The sequence below is a fragment of the Juglans microcarpa x Juglans regia genome, chromosome 1D, assembly GCF_004785595.1.
Source record: "Juglans microcarpa x Juglans regia isolate MS1-56 chromosome 1D, Jm3101_v1.0, whole genome shotgun sequence".
In the NCBI taxonomy this organism is placed as follows: domain Eukaryota; kingdom Viridiplantae; phylum Streptophyta; class Magnoliopsida; order Fagales; family Juglandaceae; genus Juglans; species Juglans microcarpa x Juglans regia.
Window position 1 is genome coordinate 48,681,100 of NC_054594.1, and position 19,115 is coordinate 48,700,214.

At 35.1% G+C, this 19,115-nt stretch overlaps 3 protein-coding genes across 5 annotated transcripts; 1 reads left to right on the forward strand and 2 right to left on the reverse strand.

Annotated features, from left to right (window-relative positions):
- Positions 1-2,800: 2,800 nt before the first annotated feature.
- Positions 2,801-4,347, reverse strand: LOC121248006. Of its 2 annotated transcripts, none has more exons than XM_041146395.1 (3): positions 4,133-4,344; positions 3,825-4,049; positions 2,801-3,582 (listed from the first exon to the last, which is right to left on the reverse strand). In XM_041146395.1, exons 1-3 carry the CDS (start codon positions 4,194-4,196, stop codon positions 2,966-2,968), a joined length of 906 nt encoding a protein of 301 aa, XP_041002329.1. In that variant the 5' UTR covers positions 4,197-4,344; the 3' UTR covers positions 2,801-2,965. The 2 variants fall into 2 exon arrangements, with proteins under 2 accessions (XP_041002329.1, XP_041002394.1); XM_041146460.1 differs by having other exon boundaries at positions 2,807-3,582; positions 3,825-4,043; positions 4,133-4,347.
- Positions 4,348-8,098: 3,751 nt separating this feature from the next.
- On the forward strand, positions 8,099-14,464 carry LOC121266120 (anthranilate synthase alpha subunit 1, chloroplastic). Its single transcript, XM_041170219.1, has 11 exons — positions 8,099-8,399; positions 9,190-9,374; positions 9,467-9,656; positions 11,074-11,225; positions 11,494-11,609; positions 11,694-11,940; positions 12,047-12,103; positions 12,244-12,396; positions 13,018-13,098; positions 13,786-13,872; positions 14,054-14,464. The coding sequence occupies exons 1-11, from the start codon at positions 8,237-8,239 to the stop codon at positions 14,384-14,386; spliced, it is 1,764 nt and encodes a 587-aa protein (XP_041026153.1). The 5' UTR covers positions 8,099-8,236; the 3' UTR covers positions 14,387-14,464.
- Positions 14,465-15,029: 565 nt separating this feature from the next.
- LOC121249668 (pleckstrin homology domain-containing protein 1) lies at positions 15,030-17,325 on the reverse strand. Of its 2 annotated transcripts, XR_005937641.1 has the most exons (3): positions 16,610-17,325; positions 16,045-16,140; positions 15,030-15,977 (listed from the first exon to the last, which is right to left on the reverse strand). XR_005937641.1 is itself a non-coding variant. In XM_041148443.1 (2 exons), exons 1-2 carry the CDS (start codon positions 17,035-17,037, stop codon positions 16,122-16,124), a joined length of 447 nt encoding a protein of 148 aa, XP_041004377.1. In that variant the 5' UTR covers positions 17,038-17,325; the 3' UTR covers positions 16,030-16,121. The 2 variants fall into 2 exon arrangements, 1 of the variants encoding a protein (XP_041004377.1); XM_041148443.1 differs by lacking the exon at positions 15,030-15,977 and having other exon boundaries at positions 16,030-16,140.
- Positions 17,326-19,115: the final 1,790 nt, after the last annotated feature.

Genomic DNA, 19,115 nt, shown 5'->3' on the forward strand with positions numbered 1-19,115 from the left:
GTCGTTTTGCGGCATAATCACGCTGTCTTATACGCTGACTAGTCAAATGCAGTGGATTAAACATGGGTCCCTCGATCTCGTTGATGTGGATGGCTTCATGTAAAGGTGCATGGTTTGGTGTTTGTAGCTAATTTCAACTTTAGTATATACAGCAAGAACTAGCGAACAGCTTCCGCTCAAGCTTCGTTCTTCTTCTTTTTCCCGCATTTAGGCATTATGATAAAGCTTCGGCGTGGGGACGTCCAAGACAAAACAAGAGATGATGAATTTGCTTTTTTAAGTTGCGCAGGAGCAAATTGGTCCCTATAATAGTTTATTTAAGCATTTTAAGGCTGTATTTGGATGTTAAAGTGAGTTGAGTTGAGTTGAGATGATAAAATATTATTAGAATATTATTTTTTAATATTATTATTATTTTAGAATTTGAAAAAATTGAATTGTTTATTATATTTTGTGTTGAAATTTAAAAAAATTGTAATGATGAGTTGAGATGAATTCAAATAGATTGATGATCCAAATGAAACCTAAGTCAACGAAACTGAGAAATTGATTATGCTCCACCAATGCACAACGTGTCCTGCATCCTTGAGATAAAAAAGTTGAAGTCCTCGTCTCAAATATCAATCTTTTTCCTGCTCTTCTTTTCTTTCTCACTTATAAGATGATGACAGAAACCAGCAACTTTAAAGAAAGTCTCTTAAGAAAAAATGAAAAAAGAGGGAACGGGCTTTATCAAATAAAAGATGCCATTACCTCATCAAATCACACGTTCCCATTCTGTTCTGATCCTTTTTCTTTCTTGTTTCCATGCAAAAGCATATTTCTTTACAATACAAAAGTGTGAAAACAACATCTCAGTCTTTTTTTTTTTTAAATTGTTGTGAGTACATAAATTCGTTATTGGGTAATAAATAGCGCCAACGTGATTTGGTGACCTAAAAATGGTTTGCTTCCGCTCCCCTTATTTAGCATTAGCAATGGCTTATACATCTTCATATTCATCTTAATATTTATATAATATCTTTCTAAATTGATCTACATTAAATTATACATATTTAAAATTTTGCATAGTTGTGAATAGTATTTCTTCAAATCTCCTAATATTATTTTACTATTTTTTCTCTCTCCTACCCATAAAAATCAACTTGGTGAAATTTGTATTAAGTTGATGGTATAAAATGTTTTTTAGTACATATTAATATTTATTGATAAAATTGGTCATTTTGATATATGAAATTAGTAATATTTAGATATATAGAATTGATATTTTAGATCACATAGTGCTAATTGTAAAATATATAAAAATAATAATTTTAAGAAAAAAAATAAAAAAAATAATAAAAATAATAATATTTTCCTATTATTTGGTTCAAAAATGCATAATCCAATATGAGAGTTTTTCTTGATATGCAAAATCAATATTCAAAAGATGTGATTTTGAAGATGCATATAGAGAAACCAATACTAGTGCTCTAAGACTTTTGGTTTGGTTTTCCTAAAAAACCATTTGTCTTCCCTAAAGTGGTTCACTTCATCTAAGAAAATTCACTTCATCTATCAAGTATAAGTAATTGCCCTTAATAAATGAAGTGGTTAACCCTTGCTATTTTTTTATGGATGCAATAATGAGAGTAATTCAAAAGTTGTAGAAGTAATAAGTAAGAGTCCCTAGTCTTGCATATGTAAATGGGCTCGTGTTTTCCATTAATTCAACCAACAAAAAGTTCTAAGGTAAAAAGACTAGAAGTCCCTTCCCTACAGAAAAATTTCTACTCTTTTTTATAGGTTTTTTAGTTCTCAAACCCAAATAGCCGATGGTAAAAATTTCTATAGATCTCTTTATTCTTTTAAGAAGTTTTACACTTACAACCGGAAATTTTCTCCTACGAATAAAGGTTTGCTCCTTTCTTTGCGATTTATTCAAGGGTTGATTAGATATGAAGCTTTTGGTAGTAAATATTGTCATTCTCAGCTGCACTTGCTAATGTGGCACATTTATGTAAATTCATTAATTAACCTTTTAAATATTAGCGATTTAAAATGTGCCCCACATTATATATATATATATATATATATATATATATGATTCAAAATCTATCAGTCAGGATGACAAAATCTAATATTAAAAGTAATATTAAATATGGTTCAAAAATGGAAAAAGCATATTAATCCTTCTCTTTTTCGAACCGTCTAACCATAATGTAAAGTAAAATTTATTTCTAACCTTCCATGACACCCAAATTATGCCCACGAAATAGATTATGTCTTGCTTACCCAAAATCATGTTTAACTAACTTTCTCTCTTGCTCCCTTGGAACAAGAAACAATGTTAAAGATAAGTAACGTTTTTTATCTTAAATTTTGTCATCCTAATCATACATTGTTGATATAATAAATCATTTTAATTGGTTTTTTTATTTATTTAAGTGGTACACAACTATGTAAAATGTATCATATTAACAAATGTGATTAAAAGTGATAAAATTTATAATAAAGTGTAATATTGCTCATTTAAGAAAGGATAATAATAGGCTCCCTACTTCATACCACTCATTTTTATTTTTTATTTTTTTTTACTTAATGATTAAGAAAGTGAGAAGTTGTAAATTATTTTAATTTTTTTTTTAATAATTAAGGATGTTAAAAAATACTTAAAAATAATAATAAAAAAATTCAAATATAAAAGAGTGATAAGATGGTAATAAGCCTATCATCATCTTTCAAGAAATAATTTAAAAACGAGAATACCTTCTTTCTAGGCGTAATGAAGCATTAGTTGAAATTTTTCTCATACAGTTCATATAAAAATTACAAACGGGGCCCTGTGCGTCTCTGTATTAGCCCTTTGCTACATTCAACAAAACCGAGATCCAAGAAAGCTCTAAAAGACCCCCGAAAAGCCCAGTTATAGTGAGAGGCTGCAAGGCTGCACCCCACTTAACCACTAGCGACGGATAATTCTAGACTACATGGGTTCGATGGCTAACGCAGCAAAGGCACCATTAAATTTGGGCGCGTCTTTTTCCATCTTTGTCACCTCTTCCAGCATTTCCACTAAATCAGCCTGCTCTCTCTCAGCACTTTTCAGTAGGCCCAAAATCACACTCTCCAGCCTGCACTTTTCCATTCTATGAGACTCGGCCTTGCTCTTCAATCGCCGAATCCACATTTTGTACAGATGGAGCTCCTCCATCACCTCGGTTAGTTCCACTAAGCTTTTCCTCTGTCGAAACACATTGTATCCCAAACTCTGAAGCTCCTCCGTAGTCTTCCATAGCTCACTGGACCTAACCCAGAAATCATTTGCTATCAGAGTATGGATTTCTTCAAATGCTCGATCCCACCCGGCCATCAAACTCTTCCTTGCCACTTCAGAGTAGCTCCGAAGCTGAAGAAAGTGAGGACTGTGAGGGATGCCTTTCCGAATTCGCGAAATGGGTATCAGTGGTAAACGTCGAGACGAAACAGATTCAGAAGTTTCTGGAGCCGTCTCGATCTCTTTCTGAATTGTTTGCTGATTGGGTTGAGCGTCTTTCCGTGAATTCTCTGCCTTATCTGAGCTCAATGGCATGACCTTTTTATCTAAAACAAAATTTTTAAAAAGATAGTGGAATATTATTAGACAAATTAACTTGGATGTACCGTGTACGAAACGAAATACACACATACACACGAAACACCCAGAGGTTCGATCCACAAACAAGATGATCACTAACCACCAGGCACAGTGATTGGTTTAGCATTTGTAGACAATGACAAAAGTGTTTTACCGTGGGTGACAAACGAGCTGGAAAATGCATGCATAAACACCGTCAAATTCATACTGTTACAAGACTGCAATCCGAAAGAAATCGAAGCAGGGAAATTCGTTGATGGAGGATGTGATGATGAAAAGGGGTTGGAAAACGGAGTCGTAAGAATGGAATTTGAAAAATTTGAATTTGTTGTAGAGGACTTGGTGTTGGCCCCGCAAGAGCAGCGATTCCTACCACCTTTCGCCACGATTGTACGTTTCCGAGGGCGGAGTTTGGCTTTGACGTCAACTGTTCCTGATTATGGGAAAATTGTAAGAATGGTATTATAATTAGTTGGATCACTAGCGAGTGTGTGTTTGAGAGAGAGAGATGATTACCGCAAGAAAAAGAAGCAGAAGAAGTTGGTAATGTTCCAAAGACGAAGGAGTTCGAGTCGGCCATGGCCTGAAAGCTGGTGATTACAGAGAAAAAGAGAGGCCTCTGGTCCTAGTTGAAGTAAAATAAAAGTAAGAATAAAGCAGGATTAGCAATCACTGTCTCCGTCGATTTTTGACACTTGGTACAGTACGGTGCTGAATCGTTCCCACTTCCCAAGGCTTAGCTTTCCATCGAAGGAAATAACAGTGATAACTGGATTAGCACTCTCATGTCTTCTTTACCATTTTTTTTTAAATACTTCACTAAAATTTTTTTTTTTATTTTATATATTAAATTTTACAATATATTATATATCGACTTATTTATTTTTTTATATTATTTAAATATTATACTTTTTAATTTTTTTATTTATTTCAAATATTATATTCTCTGCACATCATATATTTTAAATATTTATCTATATATCATATATTTTAATATTTACAATATTTCTTTATGTATAATATAATATTTTAAATTACTTAAAAAAAGAGTAAAAAGATAAAAATATATATATATATATCTGTCTTTATTATTAACAATATCAAAACTTCTCATGCATAAAAGTCGAAGTGATTATAAACGGAGTATTAGAGAGTAGATGACAGATAAGAGAGTGAGGCTTGTGCAAAAGTGATAAAAGGATTAAAAAGGAAAGAGGATTAAATGAGAGAGAAATAATAAAAAATTGTCTAGAGGAATAAAATAAATGTAATAGAAGGAACTTTTGACTATCTTTTATATTTTACAACAACTATTGAGAGTGCTCTTAGCTATTTCAAAATTTAAAATTGGGTTACCTAACTTTTTGGTTTTTCACTAATCATTTAAAATTTGAACTCCATATTAAATTAGGCATTACATTTTTTATAATGATAAAATATTATTAATTTTTATTTTCATTTTTAATACAATTTTTTTATTTGTTTAAATACTTTTTTATTTTTATTTTCATAATCTTCAACAATTATTTTCATTTTTACAATCCAACAATCTATACAATTAGCGTACCTAGTTGAGCAACAAATTGTGTTATTTTTATTTTTATTTTCACAATCCAACAACATAATTGCTTCCCAAAATTATCACTAAACATATTTTGCTCACATATAACATTGTGTCAAAATATAACATTTTACTCACATATGATATTATCACAAATTATCCATTCTTGATTATTCACATTCTGCCCACATATAACAGTAGCATATAACAGTAGCATATAACACCTCGATAAACCCAAAACTTGCATTTGGAAAATCAAATCATTCGCATAAGAAATTACATCAATTTATAAGAGTAGAAGAAGACGGATAAAATAAAAACTACCCGCAATTGTGATAGAGATCGAAGAATCTACTAGATCACAGAGGCCAACTTGTCTTTCATTCATGCATGGAGGTGGCTCCAAATGAAGCATTCATGCAAATCTTTGGCCCTATTAGCCTAAAATTGAAATCTTCGAGTAGAGCAAGACGTAAATCCAAATCAAAACCCTAATAGCACTTCACAAAAAAAATTAAAAATTTAGTGAAATAAATTATCATTAGCCACAGCAAGCACATGTACACAACTCTCTTCCTCACATTCATCTACATGCAACTGTTTAGAGATTCGACAATGATTAAAGAAACACAAAAAATCACAAATAAAAATAATAAAAAAACACTAATACCAACCTCGTCCCAATCCTCCAAAATCCCAAATTTAGAAGTGTTTGCATTGACAATAAGTTATAACAACGAACACAGAAAAAAAACCCATTTATTGTCCATCCTCATAAAACTATAATTTTTCAACTAGAGGCAGGAAACATAGCTCTACTAAAAGTGAAGATGAAGAACTACAGGGTCAACTAGGTGGAGATCGATGGGGGGAAAGGGGGAACCAAGGGGAATGACAAAAACAAAATGAAACGGTGTAGTGAAATGAAGGGGAATGGGCAATAAACGAAACGACGTCATTTTTGTTCGCAGCGTGGGAGCCGATGCCAAGGCGGGGATGCAGGGTGCCGGGATGGAGGGGCAGTTGTATATAGAATTATACATTGAAAAAACATTTAACACATCAGCCTTCTATTATTTTATGAAAAATGATAGCCAACTCGATAAAAGTGATTGATTGAATTCTTTTAATTTTTAATTTTTTTTATTTAATGGTTAAGGAAGTGAATATTAATAAATTTATATATTTTTAAATATTTAAAGATGTATAAACAATAATTAAAGAAAAAATAAAAATAAAAATGTATTTATACTTATGGGTCGTTCTTCCGTTGAAGTCTTGATCCTTGTATCGCTGTCCTTGTTTTATTATAGACGCATCTTCACCCAATTTCATCCTGCTTTAACATCAATAGCATCTTCTATTCAACGTCTCCCTGCCTCTCATATGACTCTCCCGTCGGAAATCTCTTCGAGTCAACTCTCCTTTCCTTCGTCCGAGACATAGTTGCGGTTCATCAAAATCACAAAATAGTAAGGAGTTCTCTACCCAAGGAAGATCAATATTCTCTACTACCGAGTCATGGCTACTTTTTTTAGAAGGAATTTGTATATTTTGTAAGATAGATGCTTTCTTTTCTTAAAAGTATTGCGATCTTGCATCTTATGAATTATTTATTATTTTTATTAAAGGGGAAGTGCGTTCCTATCTCTCCAGGTACTGTTATTCCAATGCCTTGTAGAAGAACGGAGAAGACGAGTAACCATACCATATGGAGCTCGACTTTGTTCGTGATGGCATCGGAAAAACCTGATGGTGGCTGTTCTGGAGCTTGACTTTCTTTCAAACTTTTTTAAATATTTAAAAAAAAAATACAAAATCATTGGTAGTCACATTTTAATCATTAAAAAAAATTAAAATACATGAGCAGTCAAAATTAAATCCAAGAGACAAAACCAGCTAGCAATCTAGCATTTTCTCTAACCATTTATATTATGTAACAGGTTTGAAATTTGATAAATATGACACATATTATTCCACTGGAAAAAAAGGTGAAAGGATATTTGGTCATGCTTTTCATATTTGTAAAACATATCTTTTTAACGGTCTTTGTAAAACGCTTTCGGGAACTGAAAGATCTATCGTGGGCTTTTCATTCAAGGAAACCGTGACAAATTTGCGGATGTCTACTTAAAAATTCAGTAGTACAACTGATATCGACATAAGGAGACCATTACTGTTATTAGGCAATGTGGGCTGGAGTCAGACTCAATCCTTCCATAATCATAAATCTTTACATAATTACATCTATTATTTTTATATGATAATAAAAATAGAAATTAAAGGTAAAATCTTTGCTTAAGCCGTCTTGAAAGTAAAATAATAAATGCAAATTACCTTTGATGATGCTAATAAATGTCAAAATCTGAACTATTCAAATAAAATCTTACGTACTCACACTCGCATTAGATTTTTGGATTTTGTTTTTTCTTTTTTCATGGTAAAAGAACTTGAACTAATCATTACCTGTTTAGATATTGAACTGAATTGAGAAGAGTTAAAATTTTTTATAAATAATAAACAATTGTAATAATAAAATAAGTTTTGTGAAATCTATAAAAAATACATTTAGATATGTTTGAATATTAAAATGATTTTAAATGTATTTATAAAAAATTAAAAAAAATTATGAATCTCAAGATTTTGAATTAAATTATTTAAAATTTGAGTATTTAAATATTAAAATTAACTTAAAATTAAATTAAACTAAATTAATCTCAATTTTTCATACCGACCTTACGAAATTCTGTTGAAAAAAATAAAGAGATTATTATTTTTTAGAGAAAGAAAATATTGATAAGGATAAAAGGACATTAAGAAATAAAAGTCTGAGATCATGCACAACTGACAACTGCACATGTGACATATGTGTCCCAAGCCAATCACCAAGGGGTACGGAATACAGATGCCTCGCAGGCAGGCTTTCAGTTTCTACTGTATGTTTTCGAGCGTTTCAGTTTAAAAGTCGGAGCGAGGCCCCAAAGCACCACTCCAATTTCTGAAGCGTCTTCTCTCCTCCTCCCGTCGCTATTACGGTTTCTTCGACGATTTCCGTCACAATGCAGAGCCTCGGTCTTTCTCACTGCTTGCTTCCGTCCAGCCGCGGGCGCTCTCTGGCCCCACTACCCGTCCCCGCCATTGTCAGTAGAAGAAGCTCAAGCTCAGTTGCATTTATCCCTACAGTGAAATGCTGCTCTCTAACAAGCTCGTCCTCGTCTTTAGGTAATTGATACGCTTCCCGGTGTTGTTTAAACTCTTGTTGGTCGCCGAGAAATTAAAGGAAGGAACGGAAATGTTCTGTCCCGAGCTTCTTGCCGCGGAATGAAATTACCCTTGTTTTTGGAAAAGGGAAAATATTGCTTGAACGAAGCGAGTCATTTTTATTAAGCTTTATCAAGTGGAGTTTCTGGTTAAAAACAAGGACACATCCAAATACGTTATTGAAAAACGTTTAGTTATAAGTGTTTGCGTGTTTCATTTTCTCTTTTGTTTTTTTTTTGGTATTCCTATCTATCAATTATTCCGATTGTTGTTTTCGGATTTTCAATGATAAAAGCAATTTAGCAGCTTATGTCTCAATGTTTCAGCAATTATAAAAAGTAACATTGAGGATTTTCATTTTATATTCTTTACTATATTTTCTAGCTATCCAAATAAGGAAAAAGCTCGGAAAAGAAACAAATCAAACATCTTGAAATCGATACTATGTTTTATCCTTGTTGAAATATAAATTAAATAACTTAGTTCACGTTTTCCTACCGGTTTCAGCTTTTGGACAATTGGTTATTTAACACTCTTGGTTTTTATAATTTGTGCTAATACTTAGTGAGAAGAGAAGTGTTCAACTGATTTGCTAATTTGAATAGGCTTGGAGGAGTGGCGATGTCGATTATCCTGAATCACATTTATACAAATTTCAAACATCAGAAGCAACTGAATTTAGAATTCAGTACAGAAATTTTTTTCTTGTTTAAAAGAAGCAGTTATAAGGAATTTGATTTTGTTATTTCAGTTGACAATGAGACAAAATTCGTGGAAGTGGCTAAACATGCAAATCTAATTCCACTTCACCGAACCATATTCTCGGATCAGCTTACTCCAGTTATAGCTTATCGGTGCTTGGTTAAAGAAGATGATCGGGAGGCTCCAAGCTTTCTTTTTGAGTCGGTGGAGCCCCATCCTATTGCTTCAATTGTTGTAAGTTGTGGTTTAAATTTTTGTTTCTTGGCCTTGAATTTACGAGTCTCTCCATATCATATTACAAATCACTAATGCATTGGTTGTACTAGGGTCGTTATAGTGTAATTGGAGCTCAGCCAACAATGGAAATAGTGGCAAAAGAAAATAACGTTACCATAATGGACCATGAGGAAGGGCGATTGACCGAGGAGGTTGTTGAAGATCCAATGATGATCCCAAAAAGAATCTCAGAGGACTGGAAACCTCAACTTGTTGATGAACTTCCAAATACATTTTGTGGTACGAGAAGATAACTTTGTCTATAATCTGTGTCCACAATAATCAACTTATTGATGAACTTCAAAATACATAGCGTTATCAGAATTCTGTTGATGACTGGTGTTCCATAAAATTAAAATCTTAAGTATGACCGGATCATGACTTTTTTGGTAACTCCTATTGGATTTTAACAAAATTATCTTACTTTAGAAAAAGAAAAAGATTTTGCTGGAAGCCACATTACTCGCATAGGTTGAAAGTTGGTTGTTCGGACTTGCTATGTTTGAGCTGAAATGGAAGTGCACAGAAAAATAGTTTTTGCTTATTACTGATATGGTAGTGCGGTGCATTTGTTCTTGTAACGTCCATAGCTTACAACATATGCATACAGTGTATACATGCATGCACATGTATAACTGATAAACCTGTTCTAACGAAGTCAATAACCAAATCGGGATAGATGTAGGAGTAAAATCAGGTTCTCAGAAGAAAGAATAAAAACTTTTCATTATGGCCGACCATACTGCTTTTTGGCAAGCTCAGGTTTTGGAATTATTAGCACTGGGAATCATTTGAGACAGTTCAAAAGAAAGAAGGAAAATGCTAAGAAAAGTACTACTCGGTTGAAACTGCAGATCTTTTAGGTTCTTCCAAAACATACGTTTGGTTTGTCGGGTCCTCAGGGTTTGGAGTTATCGGCTTTGGCGATCATTTGAGGCTGGTCAAAGGAAAGAATATTCTAAGAAAAGTAATATTCTGTTGTGACGACAAATTTTGTAGTTCTTCCAGAACGCATGTTTGTCGCATCCTCATTATGGTGCTGAACATTTGTCCTTGGGATCTATGACTACGAAGTGTCATTTGGCAACTTTTGGCTGTAATAGCCATTGAATTTACTAAGCTCCAAGGAATATGGCATTGTATCCATTAGAGGAATTAATGTGTCAAATAACTTGAAACCCTTTGTTTGGTCAAATCTCAAAAGAGAGTGAGGATCAAGTAGCTGTATAATCATTGCTTAAAATTTGTCATTAATGGGGAACCTTGAGTTCAAATTGGGTTTCCTTAATTGTACCAAATCATTGAAATATGTAAGATACAGACATCATCATTTGTACATGTAAGGGGATGCACCAAGTGGGTGGGTGTATGTGCATAGAAGCATATAGTTGTAATAATGAATCCCCAAATGCTAGAGATATATAAATATGCAAGTTCTGTTCATATTTTAATCAAGATTCTCTCATGGCATGCTGCATATATTAAAAACTGAACATATGTTTAGTTCATCTTGTTATAAATTCTAGCGCTGGGACTCACTTGGTTGTCCGACACTGGAAGTAAGATGCAATTGCTCATTCCTCCTCTTTTTGACGAACCTTGCTTAATGGCTTTTTTTTTTTTACCTTGCTTAGTGGTTAATTGCTGTCTTGAATAGGTGGCTGGGTAGGTTACTTCTCATATGACACAGTTCGTTACATGGAGAAAAAAAAGCTGCCTTTCTCAAAGGCTCCAAAGGATGATAGAAACCTTGCTGATATACATCTTGGCCTGTATGATGATGTGATTGTTTTTGATCACATTGAGAAGGTATCTTGTTTTTTTTTTTTTTGCACTAATGATGTGACCTCTCACCAGTTATACCCATTATATGTTTTGAATTTCTGTGTGTATCATGTTTCAAGTACCCCACTTGTGGTTATACATTATTCTCCATTTAAAAGTTTAAGATTTCGTTTGAACCCTTTGTAACATTCATATCCTTTTTTAATAAAACTCTATGTTAAGATTTCCATGTTGCTCAGAAATGTCACGTACATAACCATTTAGCCCCTCTTGGTGTTCTGTTCATGTTTAGAAAGCATATGTTATTCACTGGGTAAGATTGGATCGATACACCTCTGTTGAGAAGGCTTATAAAGATGGAGTCAAACGCTTGGAAGTATTGGTGTCCAGAGTACAAAATACCGAACCGTGAGTGACTGCTGCTCTTTCTATAAAATACTGGAGGTAGTAAAGTTACCTTATAAATTTTTTGTTTGATTCCCAATTTTACAGCCCAAGGCTTGCTTCGGGTTTTGTGGAATTAGAAACTCACCTTTTTGGTCCTTCTTTAAATAAGTCAACCATGACAAGCGAAGAATTTAAGAAGGCTGTACTACAGGCCAAAGAACATATTCTGGCAGGGGATATCTTCCAGGTCGTATTAAGTCAACGTTTTGAGCGCCGAACATTTGCAGACCCATTTGAAGTATATAGAGCATTGAGAGTTGTGAATCCAAGTCCATATATGACTTACTTACAAGTCTGTATCTCTTAAACCTTTTGTAATTGCAATATCCTGGTTTTATGAGTTTGCTAAGTTGTTCTGAACTTTTTCTTTCTTTTTTGTTTATATTGTTCCCCATCAGGCTAGAGGATGCATTCTTGTTGCTTCAAGTCCAGAAATTCTTACACGTGCAAGGAAGGTAAACTATCACAAATCATTTGGGAATTCATTGATTTGAAATCCTCAAACAAAAGGACCAGCTCCTTTCTTAACTCCAATATTGTTCTTATTCTCTAACTATTTACGAACAAGGATATCCATCTTTATAATGCATGACAGAATAAGATTGTCAACCGACCGTTGGCTGGAACTGTAAGAAGGGGGAAGACAAAGAATGAAGATCAGATGTTAGAAGTTCAGCTGCTTAATGATGAAAAGCAATGTGCAGAACACATCATGCTAGTTGATTTGGGTCGAAATGATGTTGGAAAGGTTTCTAATTCTGCTAAATCTTTTCCTAATAATCTAGACAGTTTTGCAACTTTTAAAGCTCTAGACTCTCTAACTTGTTTGTGTTGGCTGCATTACTAAATTTACTCCTTGTAATTGCCTTCTTATTCTGTCATCTTTCTTTCCTTTGTCACTAAAATGACATATTTGAAGTTGTAATCAGTTGAAGCCATTAAATGGTACAATAGTTTGTTTCCATTGTGTATCTATCCTGTATAATATCCATCTGCTAAGAGCAATTAGTTGTGCTTAATTTAGTCTATGCTTTTGAAAAGCTTCTTGTTGGATATCTTGTGTTTTAGTTCTCCTTATTATTTTCTAGAAGCTGCTAGTTATATCATGTTGTGCCTTCGTCAATTAAAGAGGAAATATAAAACCTGAAGCTTCATTGTTAAAGCTACAAATCTCTTATTATCTTTCCCATGAATAATTGCTTATTGTCTTCATGAATGGACCCATGGTTGTGGTCCGTGGATCATGAAAATTGTTAAGAGTAAACATATCTTCTCTTCTATGTTGCAGTAGAAAGGGCATAACTTCTTATTAATGACTTTTCTGTTAGTTGCAAAAAACTGGTATTTCTGACATGGATTCTTGATTTAGGTCTCCAAATATGGTTCCGTGAAGGTGGAAAAGCTTATGAATATTGAACGGTATTCCCATGTGATGCACATAAGCTCCACAGTAAGATCTGCTCTTTTTGTGTCTCTTCTTGTTTGAAATTGAAACATGAAATGTTTCTTGTGATTATCTGCATAAAGCATAGGTAAGATGAACTGTGTCATCTGTCCTGGTTTTGCTCTATTACTTGATAGTTGAGTAGGACAGAAACCTTGAGTTAGGAAACACATGATATATAAATATATATATATATATAATATTTGGTGCCTCAAATAAATGAGTGAGCAACTGCAGAACTTAAACGTTGGGGATGTGTATTCCAGTTTCGAGTTGAATACTATCAGCCCTAAGGTGAAACAATTATTGCACTTTGTTTACAGTAATAAAATATAAATGTCTACTTCAGTTTATGTGGACGAAAAACCTTGCTTCCACTGTGTTTGGTTTGTGATTAATGGAATTAGGTATGGCATTCGAATATCAAGTGAATTGAAATCAGTTTGTTTTGGTTTTTGTTGGCAGTATGAGTGTTTTGCCATATGTAGCGTTTGTATAATATTCCTTTGTTGACTTTCCCAGGTTGAGGTAAAAGGTGAATTTCCATTTTTTTTTTTTTTTAATTTTCATATTGATTATGGTGATAGATAATAATGCCTGCTTCCATGTGATTTCCATGTGTCACGTTAAAATTGCTTTGAAAAGCTCTATAAACCAATGTGACACTACAGTATCAAAAGCATCACGGTGCAGGTTACGGGAGAGTTGCAAGATCATCTCACTTGCTGGGATGCCCTACGTGCCGCACTGCCTGTTGGAACTGTTAGTGGAGCTCCAAAGGTTCGGAGTTATTATGCTCGATTCACTTCTCTTCATTTACCTTCTTCCGCCTATTTTGTTTCTAAACAATGACGAAGTACTTATAAAAAAAAAAATGCGTGCTGCTCGAGCAAAGTAGATCGCTAGTTTTAGATCTCTCTCTCTCGCTCTCTCTTCTGGTTGTCATTAGTTATCGTTTCAGGTCCGGGCCATGGAAATAATTGATGAGTTGGAAGTAGCAAGGCGTGGGCCATATAGTGGCGGATTCGGAAGTGTCTCTTTTTCTGGGGACATGGACATTGCGCTAGCCCTCAGGACCATTGTATTTCCCACAGGAAGCCGATATGACACAATGTACTTCTACAAGGACGCAACCAGGCGCCAGGAATGGGTTGCTAACCTTCAAGCCGGTGCCGGTATAGTGGCTGACAGTATTCCCGAGGACGAACAACAGGAATGTCAGAACAAGGCAGCAGGTCTCGCCCGTGCCATTGACTTGGCCGAATCCACTTTTGTTCATAAATTATGTGGATGAAGAAGATGTTGGATACCCACCTAAATAATTTTTGCTTTCTCAATAAAATCTAGTGAAGGAAGGTAAAGCTTCTCAACAGAACTCAAGTTACTTTCTCATTTTGTGCCTGAAATTCTATCGTATTTCTTGCCACAATATGAAAGGCATAGCATTAAGAACACCCACGGCCAAATGTACCGTTGGATCATAATCAACTTAAAATGGAGCCACTCTAAAAGCATTTCTGCAAGAATTATTTCTGATGGGATGTTGACTCATTATATTAAAAGATATCACTGGCTAAGGAATTAAAATCCAGATGATCTTATTTTTGTTTACAGCTCCTAGTTACAAGCAAAACAATTCGTATTGCGAGTCACCTATTTTTCCCCTCTTATTTTACAATGTCAACCGTGCATAACGTGGCGAGACTATGCACTTCTGAAAGTTTCGTGCATCAAGTAATCAGGTGAAGAATAAAGTACTTTTCCTAGACCCAGTTTTTTAATGATACTGCGAGAGTACCATGTATCCATAATTCTAAAGACTTATCTAATAATTACTCATCCTATACAACCATTAAGTTTTTCTATCATAAACCCTCAAAATCTGTTCGCACATATATATGTACTGTGGCATAGATGAAGAAGTGAAAAGAGAACGATAAAGAAACGGGCCATATAAATTCTGGTATGGAAAAGTGCATACTTTCCGTCCTTTAGATAGGGCTTGCTTGTTCAACCGAAACACCGGCAGAAAGAGTGAAAAAGAGGGTTAGCACCAATGAACTCTACATTTGACAAAGAGAAGAACGTTTTTCCTGGTGTTGGCATCCGTAGAGAGAGATCAAGGCAAATGCAGATACTATTTTGTGAATGTTTTCAAGGCAGAAGTTGTTCCTGTTTCTGGGATCATGGTATTCCCTTGGCCTTTGAGTCCCAAAACTGGCAAACAAAACTAACTCTATATCTCAATGAATTACTCGAACAACAGAAGTATGAAACCCTTGATGAGATCAGATTGCTGACGATCTCCTTCAGAAATCCCCTGTTAAGAAAGTGTATATGCTCTCATGCTAGTTTAGTCCTATGCTGGTAAATTGGTAATGCAACGCAAAGCCATATGTATGATATCACCAGCCATGGACTGAGTTATGCTGTACAAGTATCCCATTGTAATGAGCCTTCATGCTTTTGCTGATAACTGCTACAATCTTAAAAGCTTTTATAGGACCACTATTTTTGGATGGTAAAAGATATCAGGGAAACGAATGTATGGCGAATATCTTCATTCAAAAATCATCTATGATGTGGTTACCATATATCCACCCCATGGCATCTCAATCTTATAATAGATGGAAAATTAACATATTATGGATCCCATTCTCCTCCTACTGCCAATCCGTTACCAATAAGGTTCAAAACCTAGGAAAGAGGCATTTCACGATGAAGAAAACAGGAACAACCATCAAGGACTGACACCGGACATATTCAGAAATGCCACATTGCTCGATGCACAAGCCCTCATCCTTAAAGTAAGAAAAGCTCATTCCTTTACCTTCAACATGTGCTATTAGGCCTTGCATAAGAACAAATACCGCAACAGATAGCACCTTGCTCCTCGAGTTCGCAATTACTCTAGTCTAATTGCATAAGAACAAATACCGCAACAGATATCACCTTGCTATTAGTTCCAATTACTATAGTCCCTGACTGCTAGAGTATCACCGCTCCTCCATTCCCATTTCAAGTTAAAATCAGCTACTCTGTTTATGCCTATACACAATTACATGCATATATCATACGAACATACGCATGAACAAATAATTCAGTTGCATACACAAGCAAGTATGAAATAAAACTGCCAACCAAACAAAAGTCAGAATTTCCAGAGAGCAAGCAGGAAATTTAAGCATGAAATAAGCACAAAAATCATACTGAAATCCCCAACAAAGAAGCTCCCAACAAATAAGCCCCCAACAATAAGCAACAAAATCGAAAATTCAACCCTCGATTCAAAAATTTGGAAAGAAACAAAAGCATAAATAATTTACCGCAACATAAGATCCGATCACCGAACACTGATCATCACCAAACAAAGAGAATATCCTTACAAAGACCACAGACACGGATCGATCCGAATCCATATACAAACAGAAACTTAGGGACCCCACCAAATTCCACCAAATTATCCATGTACGAAGATACAAAGATCAAGCTCTGCTAGTCGACTTCTAAATCTCACCGCTTGCTATCGTAATCGACGATCTCCGAGTCGGTAACTGACCTAGAGTGCTGCACAATGGACCGTCCGATGGAGTTGATCCAATCCTCTTTCTCCTTCTCGGAGTCGGCAATAAAGTACATGGTCTCGGAGCGGGTGGAGAGCTCGAAGGCGTACTGTTTGTTGAGGACGTCCTCGGCGCCCTTGACGGTGAGGCAATTAGCCACCGGGATGACGCCACGTGGAATAGAGCCGCGGGTGACCGTGGACTCCTTGAACCAGAAGAGCTTGCCTTGCTTGAGCACGAACCAGCGACGGCGCCATGTCTTGATGTACTCGCCTTGCTTCGTCAGCCACCCGGTTCGCTCCGGGTTGGACCAGTACTCCACGCCATCGTAGTTGTCGGGATTCTCGGACTGGCCCGTCACGGCCCGCCACAGGCTCGCCATCGGACCCTAGTTTTCTGCGTCGGGTTCGGGTTAAAGCGATGGATGATCGCTGGTGAAAGCTAAATTGGAATGGGAATCAGAAATGGAAACCTCTACCGGACAACTTACGTTTCTCTTTCTATGTTTTTCTTTCGATTTATTTGATTTTAGATTATTTTATTTTCTTGGAAAATTTGCGAATGTACCCCTCAAACTTTTCATATCTGTAAAAGAATCCATCCGCTTGTTTGATCTATTCTCTTTTGTTTGTTTGTTTGTTTATGGGTCCGAACGTTAACCCATGCGATTCCTCTCAACTACTACTGCTTCTGCTATAGAGGATTAGGCGCATGAGTTTAATATTTAATTTCATATATTTTTCTTGGACTCTTTTTTTACTTGAAAGTCGGTGAGCAAAATATCCAAGAGAATATTTTATAGCGGGTCGGTCTGTTCCTTCCAAAATAGCAGTCATCCAATTAAAGATCCACACGTAGCTCCACTATTTCATATACTATATACCTGTCCACACTTGATAATATGAAAATGCACAACACGTGAAATCCCTTCCTCCCTCTCCGAAGCCTCTTGCAGTACTTCCCTCTACAATCAGACGAATTCTTCTCGCTGCTTCTTTCCACCAGCTGCTGCCACCACTACCAGATCGAGTGACCGACACTGGAGTCGTAAAAAAAATGAAGTAGAGCATGATGGGGCCTGTTTATTTAATTATAAAAAATAATTTTAATATTTTTAGAAATACATTATATTTTTCATATAAATAGATAGACTAATAAAGATTTAGATATACATAAGGATTTGCAAGGCAAGCCAAGAGGGCTTCGATGCTTTGGGGCTGCTAGTAGGGGTGGGCTCCGACTCCGACGGAGTCGGAGTTGTCATTTCCGACTTCCGACTCCGACAAAAGTCGGAGCCGAATTTTCCCTCCGACTCCGACTCCGAACGTAGTCGGTGTCCGATTCCGATCGGAGGTCGGAGCCCCGAACTCCGATCGGAACTCCGATCGGAGTTCGGAGGGAGTTCCGAACGGAGGTCGGAGCTCCGACTCCGAACAAAATTTCCGAACTTAATTTCGGAAATTTTGTTCTTTTTTTATTATTATTTAAATTTTATTGTTCAATTTCGTTTCAGATAGTGAGCAACATATATATTTTTTTAAAAAGTGAAACGATCTACAAATATTTGGTTTATTCAAGAGTTTTCAATAATTTAAATATTCGTTCTGATTTTGTTACTGAATTTTGATTATATCTTTAATTTATTTTATGTCCGCCTGAAATTTAGCATTAAAAGTGCTCATGACTCATGAGTTGAAAATTACATAAATTTAAAATTTTATAAAAAAGAATGATGGTACGAATTTCTATAATTCGATTAATTTCAGTTGGATAATAAATTCTAAACGTTTGAGAGAAGATGGATAAGTAATAGAAATTATAGAATAAAGAGTACTTATCTCACGTCTTTGCTCGGGATATAACTACATAAATATAACTATATAAATAGTTTAAAAAGTAAATAACATGTATGATGTAGTCATAAGTTATAACAGTCTCATTTATAACATAATAACAATATGACTATAATTTGAAATATAACTACAATTCGATTAAACATGGATTTCACTCAAATACTTTTTGTTCCATTGGTCATGCCTGAAATGAAGATAGAAAGTAGCAATCAATAGATGAAAAAAAAATGATAATAAAAAATTGAATACGGTAAAAGAATAATTTGATTCTTACCAAGAAAGGAGGTTCTCTCAACTCTATCCCAACTCTAAAGTAGCGTCCGTTCCAGACTCTCAATCATCGGTAATTATGTTAGGGTTCACAATTAGATCTATAAAATCATAAAAATTAGAAGTTAGAAACATTAAAAATAATTAAATCATCATTTAAAAGCATATAAACTTACCTGATTCAAGCCTATAGCTCTCGGCATCAACGCCAACGGTATCTAGTCCAATAGGCGTTTCACTTATCCAATTCTGTGTGCAAACGAGGGCCTCCACGGTTGACGGTGACAATGAACTCCGATAAGCATCCAACACGCGACCTCCAGTGCTAAATGCCGAC